The following is a 14,576-nucleotide window of genomic DNA, read 5'->3' as shown; positions in this document are numbered from 1 at the left end:
ATCAAATGACTCTGATGCAGTTGACTGATTTTTAACTTGGCAATTTGCTCGAGCATATAAAAATTGTTAGTAGAATTATGTAAGAATGCTTGCAAAATAGTTACTGTGATGCATCATTATTTAATTATATACGCAACACATTGGTTACTCTCATCTACATTTTATTAGTCCAGAGTTTAATGTTGAACATACTTGGAAATTGTGCACTGTGTCATGTCTTTTATCAGAAAGATAAATTCTATTTCAGTTATATTTACTACTGTTAACTACTGGCACACAATGAAAGCTTACAATAATAAATTAGCCTGCTTAATTCAAAAATTTTCTGTAAAATTCAGTAGATGATGAGGAGTGTGAAAACACTTCTGTGTATGCTGTAGAATCAGAACGGTAACAATTAATAACCTCTGGGGAAAACGGGTGAAGTTAACAATAAGAATTGTATCAGGTATACAGGACAAGGTATAGCGTTCACCACTTCCATCAGACACTGGGTTCTATTCAATCAACCATTTTTGGTAAATATAGGTGAATACAATTCTAAGAGGTTAAGATTCTCTAATTAAGTTGGTCAGAGCAACTAGATATTTTTGTTTTTCCACAGTCAAAATTGAAGCACATTATCAGTTTAGAGTCTGCTAGTGGAAATTCATTTACTGTGCTCAGACATTCTGTTAGAGCTGTGATTTGGTGAGCAAAATAGACAGGGTCCCTGCCCTTATGAGGCCTACAGTCCACTAGGGGAGAGAAATGTTAATCAGAAAATCAACAAGAGTATAACCATTAGCTGTTGTGAAAATTATGAAGGGTATACTAATCTAGTTCCGAAGGAAGGAAAGGCTTCCCACAGGAAAAGACTTTGGAGCTAAAACCTAAAGATGTACTGAGTAGGAAGAGTCAAACGTGTCAAACACAAGGAAGCCCTGAATTTATAAGAAGCACAGGCCTCTAGAGGAATGAAAAAGTTCACATGGTTGGATCCTGGTGAGCAAGGAGGGAAAACTAAGCTGCAGATAGTGGAGCTAGTGTTGTCTTCAAGCCCAAAGCATTAAGTTACTGGAAGTAGTAAAAGGTTAAACAATCATCTGAATGATCAGAAATGAGGTTTTTTTAAAAATGACTTTTTTACTGGATGGACAGTATGATGCAAATGTGGAAAATGATTAGCATCCTATTTCAAGAAATCAGGTGAACCATGATTGTATCTTAGACAAAAGAGAGCAGTGATGATGAGAGAAGTGAAAACATCAATATCAAAATACCAAATGTCAGATATCAAAAAGATATTCAGGAAGTGAAATGAACACAGTTAGTGGATTAATTGTATATGTGTGATGGAGGTGAGCGAGAACAGTAAGTACTAGAATGGCCCTCAGATCTCAGGCCTATACAACTAGATGGACTGTGATGCCATTCGCTGAAAAAAAGAAAAGGGCTGGGCTTGGAAGGATAGATCATGAGATCAGATTTGCTATGAGATTTTGAGGTGCCTTTAAGACTTCTAAGTGAAGATGTTGATGAGGCCATTAGAAATGCAGGTCTGGAGCTAAGAGTGTAGGTCCAGGCTTGAGTTTTAGATTTAGGAGTCATTGGATTGAAGATGGAATTGAAAATATGTGTATAAAATAAGACCATCCACTGGAAGAATATACTTAAATATAATGCAGAAAAGTTCATAGGTTTTGAGAGTGTTCTTCCATGTTTTAGGACAATCTTCAGTGCATTGAGAAAATGTTTATAATGAATATATTAAAGGTAACAGTGCCCATGACACTTAAAGAATATAAAAAGGTAGATAATATTATAGCCCAGATATACCAACTGACTGACTCAGAGGGCAGCATGTAACTGTAAAGCCATGGGGTGATGTGGACCTAGGCTGCCACTCTGGCAACAGAAGTTAGAAACTGCATTTTCTTGTAGACAATACTTAGAAAAGCTTTGAATTACACAGTATTGTTTGAATGCTTCCTCTTATTTTTCACTTCTTCTAGGGGTAGAAGTTTTATCTTATTAGTTTTTTTTACTGTATAAAAGAATACATGCTTGGTGAAACAAACAATAGAGATAAATAAAAAAGAACACAATACATTATTATACTTCCACACTTCTAAACCCACCTAGCCAATCAACCTTAAAACTTTGGACTATGTTCTTCCACATCTTTCTGTACTGCCATATTACTTACATGGACAAATATAAGCTTTTACTATTTTTTAATGAAATAGTATCATAAACACATTAAACTGAAACATGCTTTTTCACATAAAACTGTATTTAAAATAACCTTCTAATCGAAACATATACATATTCTTGTTTGTAAAGAACATCATAAGATTCCAAAGTATAAAAATCTCATAACTTTTTCAACCATTCTTCCATACAGATAGTGTCTAGTTTCTGTGCCTATGTAATATTCTACAAAGGAGATTGCTGAGTCAAATGAAAAGTGTTTTTGAAAAGTACATTTTTCATCTTAATAGATATTGTAAGATCACTTTCCAAAGAATTTGTAACAATTTGCAGTCCCACCAGCAAAGTGTCAAAATGTTTGCCAGCACTTGATATTGTGCTTCTTTCTTTCATTTACTGCTAAATTGAAGAGTTGACAATGATACTCTCTTGTTTTAATGTGCATTTTTTTACTACCAATGAGTTATGTGTTTATTAGCTAATGTTAATTTTTAATACCTACCCTTTAATGTTTATATTTAGTTGCCCTTCTAAACACCATCCACTCTGAGATATAGATATAGATATAGATATAGATATAGATATAGATATAGATATAGATACAGATATAGATACAGATATAGATATATAACATTCCCTGCCATATTCTTAGATTTGGGAACAAAAAAAATCATAAAAACAAGTTCTTATGTTTACATCTGTCTCTGAAACCAAAAGCCTTTCAAGAATTCCAAGCAGAATGAGGAATGTCTCATACACAGTTGGCCTCACTTTCCCCATCCATACTTGACTAGCAGTGTTATCCAATACAAACCTTCTAGCTATGTCAGCCCAACTCCTTGCCCCCACCTCACTTCCTTTTCTCCACTTGCAACACACTAACATCCCCACGCAACCACATACACTGTAGTCTTTCCCGTGTCTGGCCCTTTTATACTTCGTAACCCATCCTTTCTTTTCCTTTCAAAATTGTGTTCCAATCTTCGATTTCTCTTAAAAAATGGATATATAGTGAATATTATTTTTCATTTTTTTAAAACAAAAAAACCTCATGTCAAACAAATGATGGTTTTATGTCACTGGAGTATATTTAACCACCAGAAACATGGTAAAATTATTTCACTGTTTTTTTACTACTTATATGATAATTCAAATTAGTCTCAGAAGTTTTCTACAATATATACCTCATTCCAACTGTAAATGACTGAAGTATTGGTGAAAAACTTTTTACATAGTGTTTAAACATGTATCAACAGTGTTTGTTTGAAGGGATATATCCTTTGTCTTGTAACAATGCTCTTTCCTGTCTCCATTCGTAGGAAAACTTTTTGGGTTCAAGTTCCCTGGTCTGAGAGTTCTCACTTACAGAAAGCAGTCCTTACCACAAGAAGACCCCGATGTGGTAGTAATCGATTCATCTAAACACAGTGATGATTCCGTAGCCATGAAGCACTTTAAGTCTCCTACAAAAGAAAGCTGTAGTCCCTCTGAAGCAGATGATACAAAAGCCTTGATACAGCCCAGCAAATGTTCCCCCTTGGTGAATATATCTGGACCTCTTGACCATTCCTCTCCCAAAAGACAATGGGACCGACTCTACCCCGACATGCTGCAGTCGAGTTCCCAGCTGACTCATTCCAGATCAAAGGAAAGCATTTGTAGTATACGGAGGGCTTCATCCGTTCATGATATAGAAGGATTCGGTGTCCACCCCAAGAATATATTTAGAGACCGGCATGCCAGTGAAGGTATGTTTGTTTGTTTTATTAATATGGAAACATATGTAAAGGGGTAGGGAAAGGTAATTTCTGTATTCTTTTTTATTTCGACATTAATCCTTACACCTTTGGAGAAGAAATTTGAGTACGTCTACTAAAAATATGAATTCTACAGTCAAAGTTGTTACTGATTTCCTATTTGAACCTTAGTGAATATATTTGGTTTCTTCCAGCTTCTCTATCTGTGTTTCTGAAATAGTATGTTAACTATTATCTGCTTACTTTATGGAGTGTTAGTTAATTATCACTTAATATAAGATCTGTTTAGGTGATGACACTGTCGTCTCAAGCATGATTATTTGTGCTGCACTTAGTAAATAGTCAAGAACTGGGCAAAAAGAGCGTCATGCCATCACAGGACCATTTTATTGACCAACTCTTTCCAGAGGAAGAGGTTTATGAAATGTGATATACTGAATGATCAGAAAGCTATTAATTGGAGACAGGGAGGGGGTGGGTAAGGGGAAGGGGCTGAACTAAAACCAACGTGAAATGCAAAGTCAAAATTCATTTGTTCCCTCTGACCTCTTTGGTTCACATTGGTGTATTAGCCAGTAGTGATAGGTGTGCTTAAAAGGCAATGACAAAAACAATTCATCGTTAACATGATAATGGAGAACATTCATTGAGTATTGACATGTGTGAGGCAATGTAAGTGCTCATTTAATTCTCGTAACAACCCTATGAGTTAGGAGCTATTATTAAGCCCCATTTTATATGTGAGGAAACTGAGGTTTAGATATGTTAAATAAATAACCGGTCCAAGGTTACAGGGTGTGGGGAACTGGCCTATAAACCCATGACTGGTCTCCAGAATCCACAACCCATCTATGCATTGCTTTTCTTCCCTCACTCCTGCTCCCTGAAACCTTGCTGTAGGGGTCTGTTGAGTCACTGAACTTTATCCGAGGGAGTCCAAGATTTAGGGTACTCGTTGCATGGGTGCATTAGTCTCACTTTTCTGACTTCTGTAGATTTGGGTTCTTGAGAGACCCACTGTCCCTTCTGTGGGATTTCGTCCTGTGGGTGCCATCATCGCCCATGCTGCTGTTAGTTTTCTCTTTAAAACATAGATCTGATCACAGGACTCCTTCATGTAGGGTAGTAGGCACTTTTCCAGCTGTCTACAATTATTTTTCAAGTCTTTTATCTAACCTCTGCAAGATATCCTCCCCTACTGTATACTTAATTCTAAATACGCACAAAGATAATTGCCTTTTCCCAAAATTGTACCATGCATTTTCTTGCATGGTTACTTTGTTCTTCCAAGAACACTCTTCCCCACTTTGTCCCTTCTCATGCTACCACTTATAGCCCCAAGAACGCATTTCTCCCTCCCCAAACCAGAAGAATGAAATGATTTCACATCTGAGGATGCAAAGCAGTGTTTACATAAATTATAGCATGTATTACATTCTGCATTATATCTCAGTCCTTCATTCCTATTAGATATGCAAACAAATCATTATGTTGCTGAGAGCTTCTCCAGCACAGGAGTTTGGGCATAGTTGAATCCACAGCCTTGGGAGTACTTCATGGCAGGAACTCGATAAATGTTGGTGTGACATTGAGAGGACCATGCTCATGAATTATGTTCCCGACACACACATCAGGAAATAATGAGTTATCTACTCCATAATACTCTGAAATTTATACCCAAATCTTAGGATTGAGTCCTAATGTAGGGGATCTTTAGTTAAAGGGCGTAGTGAAGTAGAGAAGGCAAAAGAGGTGAAAAATAAGTGAACTGAAAGGAAAAAAATTCAAAGAGAGATAAATCAGTATCACAGAAACAGAAGGAACAGCTTTCTATGAGATAGATTTGTTACACTATATACACTTCAAGAGCAATTAGCACATCCATTTAAATCTATAGTTCAAATACATTCAAAAGGAAAATGAAATGAAGGACAATTTCCAAACTGGATCAACATCTAAGGCCCTGTATCATCTGGTAATGTCATGCTCGGTATCTCCTGACTGAATAAAATGTCTGAAATTTGATCTTTGGGCAATGAATCCTATGGCTGAAAGACAGCCAATCCAATATGATAATGCAAATGACCAGCATATATTTTAGTTATTTAGTCCAGTTAGTGTAGTCATCTTTAGGAATCATACTGGCTTTTCAGAAATGGGTCTTATATACCTGAGTTACAGTACAGTAACAGTCAGAAACAATATCAAGTGATACATAATCAGTGCATGGCACAGACTTAGTCTGTGTTTTGACAGTGGTGCTGAGTAGGTTAGATCAGTTTTCATGATTTAACTTTATTGTTTTCAATTTTATGTGATCTTCATTTAGTACAGTTACTGATACAATTATGGAAAAGGATGTGTTAATATTTGGGGTTTCTCAGTACAGGTTCTATTCATGGACACTTAGTATTGAGATCTCCTAAATTTTCTTCTCCCAGCCAGGCTATGTTGTTTACAAAAACTGTATTACTTTCTTGCAGATGCTAAAGTCAATGTCTAACTGTCAATTGATAAATTCAGAGGATATTTTATACTTCAGCTTTAGAGTAGTTTTAGCTATAAAATCACTAATTAGCATATAAGAAATTACACTTCCTAGAGCTGTATTATATTCTTTAGAAACTGGGCCACTGATAGGGGAAGATGGAAAGCTTTTAAAATTGATTTTAATTTTATGAATCCATGTAACTGGTTAACAGTTTAAATCCCACATGCACCAGCTTTTGAATTTAGATTGTTGTCTTTTCATTTAAGAAGAAAAATGTCCCTCTCATTTGGACTATCTTTACAGAACTTTAAATAATTTTCAAATATATTAGTGGGCAATAATTTACATTATATTTTCATTTAATCTACATTATCAAGCACCTTAGAACCATTCTTCTAATCATTCATGGTGAAGGACCAGAATTTTTTTCTATCTATTTTTCTATCTATTATTTTCCACCACATACCAATACATTTATAAATATAGTAAAAATGTACTACTAGGGAAATGAAATTTTTAAAAAAAGACATACAAAATATAAACTCCAATTGTTCTATTATTAAATTGAACAGACGTGAAATTACTCTGTCAAACTGCTAGAAGACTCTAAACGATTACTTTAATTTCTATACTTATATTGTCATGGAGGAATCACAAGCAGATCTCACTGGCACCAGCGCGCAGACCGCGTGCTCTGCCTCGGAATGTCAAAACAGCGTCAACCGTATAATGTAACTTTTGAGCAGTTTTTTTTTTTTAATTTGAAAATCTTTATATGTAATTTCCAGGAGTGATGAATAGAGTTTTAATTTTTAACTACTTGCAAGCAGTTGTTACTTTACTAATGATTGTTGGGCCCAGCTTCTGATGGAGATAATTAATTCTGTGTAATCAAGGTCTCTTCCATTATTCCTATTTGCTTATGATGGTCCCCCCAAGACAGCAGCGCATTGACATGTAAGGTCACAATTTTGTATCTCTGTCTCAGGCAACGTCTATGCTAGCAATTGTTAGCAATTCAATGTACCACTCTATTGAAATTGCTTCAATTTGAAACAATTATGATATATCCCAAGATTTTAAATATGCACAGCATTAGTACCGGCATCAACAAATGTTGAACAGATTTTTCAAATCTTGGATATATTTGAATGGTCTTAACATGAATTCATTTATATTAAGCTTGTTTGTTACAAAACTAGTAATACATATTTTGTTAGTATGCGACAAAGAGTCAGATTGCTAATCTCAAAATGTATCTGAAAACACTGTTTTGAGATTTGAAAACAACCCATTTTTGTATAAACACATTTCCTAAGTATTTTAGTATTTTTACTGAGTGTACTGTGAACAACATAAATTTTAAGATCTCACATTACCTTTAAACAGTCAAATCTTTCACTGACTTCTTACAATTATTTTTGCCCAAGAATGACTTTGTACTATTTGGTATTTTTTAAATATACATTGAAGACCATTTGTGGGAGGGACAAGTAATAAAATTGTGATGCAAGTTGCAAGTTAGTTTATTAAGGTAAACTGTTGTCTTAGAAATGTTTTTTATTAACATACTAGGTTTGGTAAATTATATGAAAAACAGTTCTTAACATGCAAAGTGCTGTGTAGTTTTTCTTTGTCAGTGATGGTTGAAGCGACACTAAAATTGACTTCTGGCAATGCTGAAAGTTCTTATCACAACTGCAGGCAGCTGGTTGTGGCTTTCTCCAAACGTCATAATTAGAAAATCTATATCTTGGAATCCATTTAACTTAAGTGAGATTAATGTTTCACATATTTGAACATGAATGCTTCTGATGGCAGATATTATTTTTAGTATATGCATTTTATTTAATTGAATAGTACAAAATGTTAATTTCAAAGATTAATTTTCAATCATTACATTCTGCTTTCTCTGATTATTGTTACAGAGGTAATTTAGTGCGTATAACATAATTTTAGTCTTCTTTTTATATTTCTCTCTTTTTTCCTTATGTGCTCAAAACAGACAATGGTCGCAATGTTAAAGGTAATGTATGAACTCAAATGTCATCATCCGATGCTCAGACTGCCCCCTTACTTGGCATGTTAATTTGCCTGCTGTATGCCCTGTTCAGTGCGACATCATGCTGCCCTCAGCGAGTCCACATGCCTGGTGGAGACATCATGGCTTGATTTTGGTGGAGACATTGTTACTTTCTCAGCTGTGTCACCAAAATGATTATGAACTCCTTTTTCCTGCAAGAAGTGTAAGCCTAGGTTGACAATGAAGACTTCCTAAATATTTAAATAATTCAGAAAGAATCAAATATTAAGCTAAATGTATTTCAGTGTGAAAGAGGCACATAGGCCTATTTCGGCCAAAAAGAATTCTTTGTGAGTACAAGATTAAATAAAATAAGCAAAGTGCTACATGACCGCATCACTTCACTTCTTCCTCTTTTGTTTCCTTAAAACTAGTTTCACGTTCCTGGATGGCAGGGGGTATGGTTTTAAGCTTACTGTAGTAGTAAACTGTATATGCATGACAGTCGTTTTCTATATTATACATTTCGATCATTTTTAATTGTGTCCTATATTAGTCTGAAATCACTAGCATGACCTACAGCTATGGTAGGATAATGTTTAACTGGGCAATACTTTGGATAAATCTGGATTTGACTAAAAACTCGAACTTCTGTTTTTCTACTATGTTGTAGTAGATACGAAGAATCACAAAATATAATAATCATATTATTCTCATCCAGTTGAAGACTTTGTGGGCTTAGTCCTTTAACATAGGCCATGCATGCTGCTGTGGGTGTGCATATGGTGACAATGACTCATCTGTGCATGTGTGTTGCATGGACACGTCTCCACCAGTAACCATCATTACCTAGAATTCACCATTTTGGCCTCTTCTGTATGTCACTGCTACTCTGATCACTGTGACGTTTTGTATATTTATTTCTCAAGTGCTTCCCTAACTAATTCAGAGCTGGTGATGATTATTAATTAATAGCACTAGAAACTAGAGATGTTTTCTGGTCAGTAGCCCAGGGTAACTTGAAAATAAGAGAAATCATGGCAGCTTCTGCCCATCTCAACTTTATAAGCAATTCAAAAAGGGTCTATGCAGGTCACCTTCAGTAGAAGGATGGGATTTCATATACATGATTATTCCATCCTTGGCCTGTCCTCTGATATTTCTAAAAGCAAATTAGTGTCAACTGCAGGTAGTGACTTGAATTGATGTAATTCAGAACATAACCTCAAGAAACAGGATACAGACAGCTCTTGTCAACTGGCCTGCATGAAATATGATTAGCTTTAGCATTTAACAATTAGCAATAAGTTATTAGATATTAATTTTTCTAGTGATCTGTTAAATGCAGTGAGAAATAAACCTAATTTTCTCAATAAATATATAATTTTAATAAATGTAAAGTTGAGCTTGCTAATCTTCCTAACTAGTAGCTTACATAGTTATCAAACTACATTAATTTTATTTTTTTCTTACAAACCAGTCTATTTAATCTCCAACCCATTTCCTCAATCCTCCATTTTTTAAAAGCAAGAGTCTGAATAAAAATGAATCAGAAAAATCAGAATTTGAGATTAGAAAACTAAACCATGGTAGAAAATTTTCACATGTTAATATTTATAAAGTTAAACTCCCAAATTAGATAAAACATGTGCAATTTAATAAAAAATTTAATGTAAATATGCCCAATATCTTTATTGTTTGTTTAGGCTCTGATTTTGAACACTATTTTAAAAAATACTGCAGTGTCTGACTTTTTAAGATTTTCATAGAGCAATTAATATGCTAATTAGATATAGGACAATACAGTAAGTGTGCTTTAAAAATTTTTTTGCCTTGTTTCTAAACCATATTTAAATGAAAATTTTAAAAAATTAAAAAATAAATTTTCTACACATCTTTGTATGCATAGGCATAATTACAGTTTTTTCAATGTCTAACTCAACCAAAAATAATTTCTTTAACGAAATAAAACAAATGATTTAGAAATGCATTTGGAAGGACTTGGAAGGTCTTCAAGATCGTCTAGTTTATTCCCCTCAGGCAAGAGTACTGGCTAAATCTCTTGCACAGGTGGTAGGAGCGTCTTTATTTCTAGAGGACCCCATTCTTTAACTTTCTTGGGAAATCTGTTTTACTGCCTGTTACGTGAAGAGCTAACTTACATCATTCTTGCTGAAATTTTTTTTTTCCCTTTATCTATCCTGAGTGGACAGAGATACTAGCTGGTTTCTTCTATTCTTGACTTAAAACCACAGTATAAAAACTGCAAATTGGTATTCAGTCTTTTCTGCTAAAATGGAATAATGTCCATTTAACCTTCTTTCTTAGAATCAATTTTGTTTCCCTTTAATAAATTCCTTTAACACTCTGACTCTTTAAAGGTAGACTTCAGAGATCTAAAAGTTTAACTGTTACCGCAGGGAGGGAAGGAAAAAAACTTCGATTCTTTGTCTTATCTGAGAAAAAGAATTTAAATGGAAGACTGAAAGCATGATATAAACAAAGGATTTTCTTAGTAGAGCAAAAGTCAGTAAAGTATGGTACACTTTTGAGAATCGAAGGTGAACCAACCCAAGAGAGAAAAAAAAAATGGCCCCACTTCTTTGTTTATCCTGCCTTATATCCTGGCTTTAGGAGCGTTCTCGTGATTGATTGATGGTTCATGTCCCTTGAGGGCCTAAGTGTGCCCATCTCCTTTGCTCACGCTTTTATCCATGATCTACCCAAAAAACCTATGGGAGGGGGCCCAGACTGCAATGTTAATTATAATACAGTGAACATTGGATCGTGTCCGGTTAAGTCTGTTTTGCTGCCACAGTCGTGGCTGTCAGGTTCTAACCAGTTTCTTGCTGGTACTCATTTAGAAGTCAGGGCCCTTTATGCTAGAGGCAGGCACAGTGCCATCTTCCAGACCATCGTCTCTCTCCTCCATCTCCTCCCGGTGCCCCAACTTATCTAACTACCTAACATAAATATTATCAAAGAGTGGAAAAGTTAATTCAGATACATTGCATATGCTGTTTTTATGTGTGAGAGTGCACATCATATTTTTAAACAATTTTTCTAATGTGTGAGATGTAAACGTAATCCTACCTCAGTCACTCACAAGGTGATTTTCCCCTCAGAACCTAGTGGTTTTTCTGTTTATTCTGATTTCCAAGTCATCATAAAAATTAACCCCACTAACCCTATTTAGTAAATAAAACATTCATATAATTTATCCCTCTATCGCTTCTACCTCCTTCTTATCCCAAATAACTCTGTATCCTACTGGCACTGGTATGTTCAGTTTCCAGCTTGTCTATGAATCTGGCATGAGTCAGAAACAAAACTATTCTCAAGATTTATGACAGCTTTCACCTCCTCTCTAGCCACAAAACCTATCCGACTCACAAAGGAAATCAATTGAGTTGTATCTCATCATCTGCATTGGCCGTTACCAAATATGTGTGATCTTACACGAATTTGCAATTGATTTTCAATGGTGACAGTTTTCTTATGTAAATTATATCTCATGCACTGAAATAAACAATACAGATATTGACTACAATAATCTGGTGATTAATTCTTATGTATTTTCCTAAGTGTTAAACTGGTTATCTTATGCTAATTGAGAGTGGTCTTTTACAAATTCCAATTACTAAACACTGCTTTTACATTTTCTTTAATGTTCAGCTACTTCAGCATTTTGGGTTTTATTAAACTTTAGCCAAATAGACTCATGTCCTAAGAAATACTATATAAAGACCTGATGATTTGAAAACAACCTAAATCTTTTTGGTTTTCTTCTCTCCCGTCCCATAAGGCCCTCAAGAGCAATATTATTTTCTTTTTTAAATAGCATTATTTAAAAAAAACTTATCATATGTCCTTGCTGTATTTCCAGCACTATCTAAAAGAGAATATATTCTCCTTTAGCATCATGTAACTCATGATAAATTCAAATAACCTCATCATAAAAATTTAAAACATCTTTAATCTAAAATTCTTCCCAGTTGTTGCTTTAGTGTCCAGCTTGATTTTTTTCAATGCAGGGTATTTCTTTGTAACTGGAACCTGGCCTCTTTATATTTAATCAGACACTTATAATACATTAGAGCTTTCTCCAACTGCTGGTTTAGTCTTCTTGGTCACCTGTTTTCAATCTCCTACTAGTATTTTGGAAAATTTAATCTGATCATCCATTTTGCAAATGTTGCTCTAAAGAACACCAACTCCTCCCATATCCTTTTGAGTTGTACATTCCTTTCTGTTGACTCTGCTTTTTCCCTTTATTTCTGCCCATTTATTTTCTTTAAATTGATTAACTTTGTTTTTCAGGTTACCCTCCTTTCTTTCATTAGAATTTTAAATGCCATCTATTTATGATCACTCTCAGGGAGGCTGCCTTTCACCTTTAAATCCTCAACCAAGGCCTCTCCGACTGTAGATCTAGGAGGTAGGAAACCCTGCATTCTCATTTCTAGTCTTTGATTCTCATTCCCTTTTGGCCTCGTATTCTGTCTGCTTAGGCTTACCATTAGTCAAATGAGGATATTACTAATACCTTTCTTAATTAAAGGGTAGAGTGTTTTTTCATTAGAATTTAGATAAGGTTCAGAGAAACCTAAGCCAACACTGATCATCTTGCAGACACTAACAGACTCCCGCATATAAACATCTGTTTCAAAATCAGTGAAAAAGAACATAATGACCTTTGTTATACAGGATGAAATAGATTGTAAATTTCTGTTCTAAGCTTGCATGAATTAAGTAATATTTTAAGTTCTGCTGAATTCTTTAAATATATAGATTTAAAAGAAAACCTAGCATAAAACTCTAGTACTGAGAGCTTAAAAATGAAAAAAAAAAATAGAGTAGACTAAAAGTTTAGAAAGATTTTCCACTAGTAAATGAGAGAGGCTAAAATACAGGCTGCAATGAAGTTGTAATATTCTGAGGCCAAATCTGAGCATGACCTGTGTATTGGCCAGTGGTTTCTCAGTCCTAGCATACTAATGTCACCTTGTTTCAACAAATATTTTGTTATACTATCCTGAAATGACGTTCAGAGATAATTTAACCTGTTTCTAAAAGATCAACATGATTCCTGAACCATAATCCAAAGGAGAAATAAAAGGAAAGCCATTTATAATAAAGTATTTCTCTCAATATGCTAATGGTCAAATATAACTACACTAGAAGACATAATGCAATAATCAGACATAAGGAAAAAATATGGTTTTACTAACATTAAAGACATGATAAAACAGTCCATATAAGTACTAGATAAAATGATAGAGTGGGAATATGGATAGATAACAAAATAAAAACCACTTCTGGAGTAAATAATATCAGATCAGACATATATAAATTTTAAAAGTAGGAAATAACAAAAATTAAATATTGAAGAATACAAAAATCAACTGGGGAGAAAATGAGGAAGTATGATATTCTCACAAATGAGCTGGCTCTTGCTTTTCAGTATGATGTCAATGTAATTCCCTTTGTGATAACATACTATAGTAATGCATTGCACAGAAGAAAGAAAACTAACTACAGGTCAGGACATATGTTTATCCTTCAATACTTAAAATAGACCTTGCAGACCATATGCCTTCATAAGCAATGGGAACTAAAAGATGGATTAGAAGAAGAAAAGGCAAGCAAGACATGGCGAGCACAGATATAGAGAACAAACTGGTGGTTACCAGTGGAGAAAATGAAGGCAGGAGGGGTGAGATAGCAGAATGGGATTAAGAGATACAAACTACTGTACATACATAAGCAAGCATCAAGGATATATTGTGTAGCGAAGGGAAATGTAGCCATTATTTTGTAATAACTTTAAATAGAGTATAACCTATAAAAATATTGAATCCCTATGTTGTGTACCTGAAACTAATATTGTAAGTCAATTATACTTCAATTAAAAAAAACAAAGACAGTATGGAGATGCTATGGCAGACCTCTAGGAAGTTATCAAAGTGTGACTGGAAACCAACCAGCAATCCCAAAACAACCCATGCCAAGTGTTTATTTTTTACCTAAAAACGAATACATATTTCTTTTCATTAATCACACATCATTTTACCTATATGGGAGAACAATAATATGACATATTTTAAATAAA

The 14,576-nt window shown here is 34.4% G+C and overlaps 1 protein-coding gene across 3 annotated transcripts in view; it reads left to right on the top strand.

Annotated features, from left to right (window-relative positions):
• The window catches only part of KCNH7 (potassium voltage-gated channel subfamily H member 7), a 390,131-nt gene that overhangs the window by 273,039 nt on the left and 102,516 nt on the right, over positions 1–14,576 (top strand). The window contains exons 4-6 of one of the 3 annotated variants that reach the window (XM_064484856.1): positions 3,513–3,941; positions 8,447–8,467; positions 8,899–8,922. In XM_064484856.1, the coding sequence (XP_064340926.1) occupies positions 3,513–3,941; positions 8,447–8,467; positions 8,899–8,922 (474 nt within the window). The remainder of the gene's footprint in view (positions 1–3,512; positions 3,942–8,446; positions 8,468–8,898; positions 8,923–14,576) is intronic. The other 2 variants (XM_031451550.2, XM_064484857.1) reach the window with 2 other exon arrangements.

The sequence above is a fragment of the Camelus dromedarius genome, chromosome 4 (genome assembly GCF_036321535.1).
Source record: "Camelus dromedarius isolate mCamDro1 chromosome 4, mCamDro1.pat, whole genome shotgun sequence".
Classification (NCBI taxonomy): Eukaryota; Metazoa; Chordata; class Mammalia; order Artiodactyla; family Camelidae; genus Camelus; species Camelus dromedarius.
Note: the sequence above shows the minus strand (reverse complement) of the source record. Positions and strands in the feature narration are given on the sequence as shown.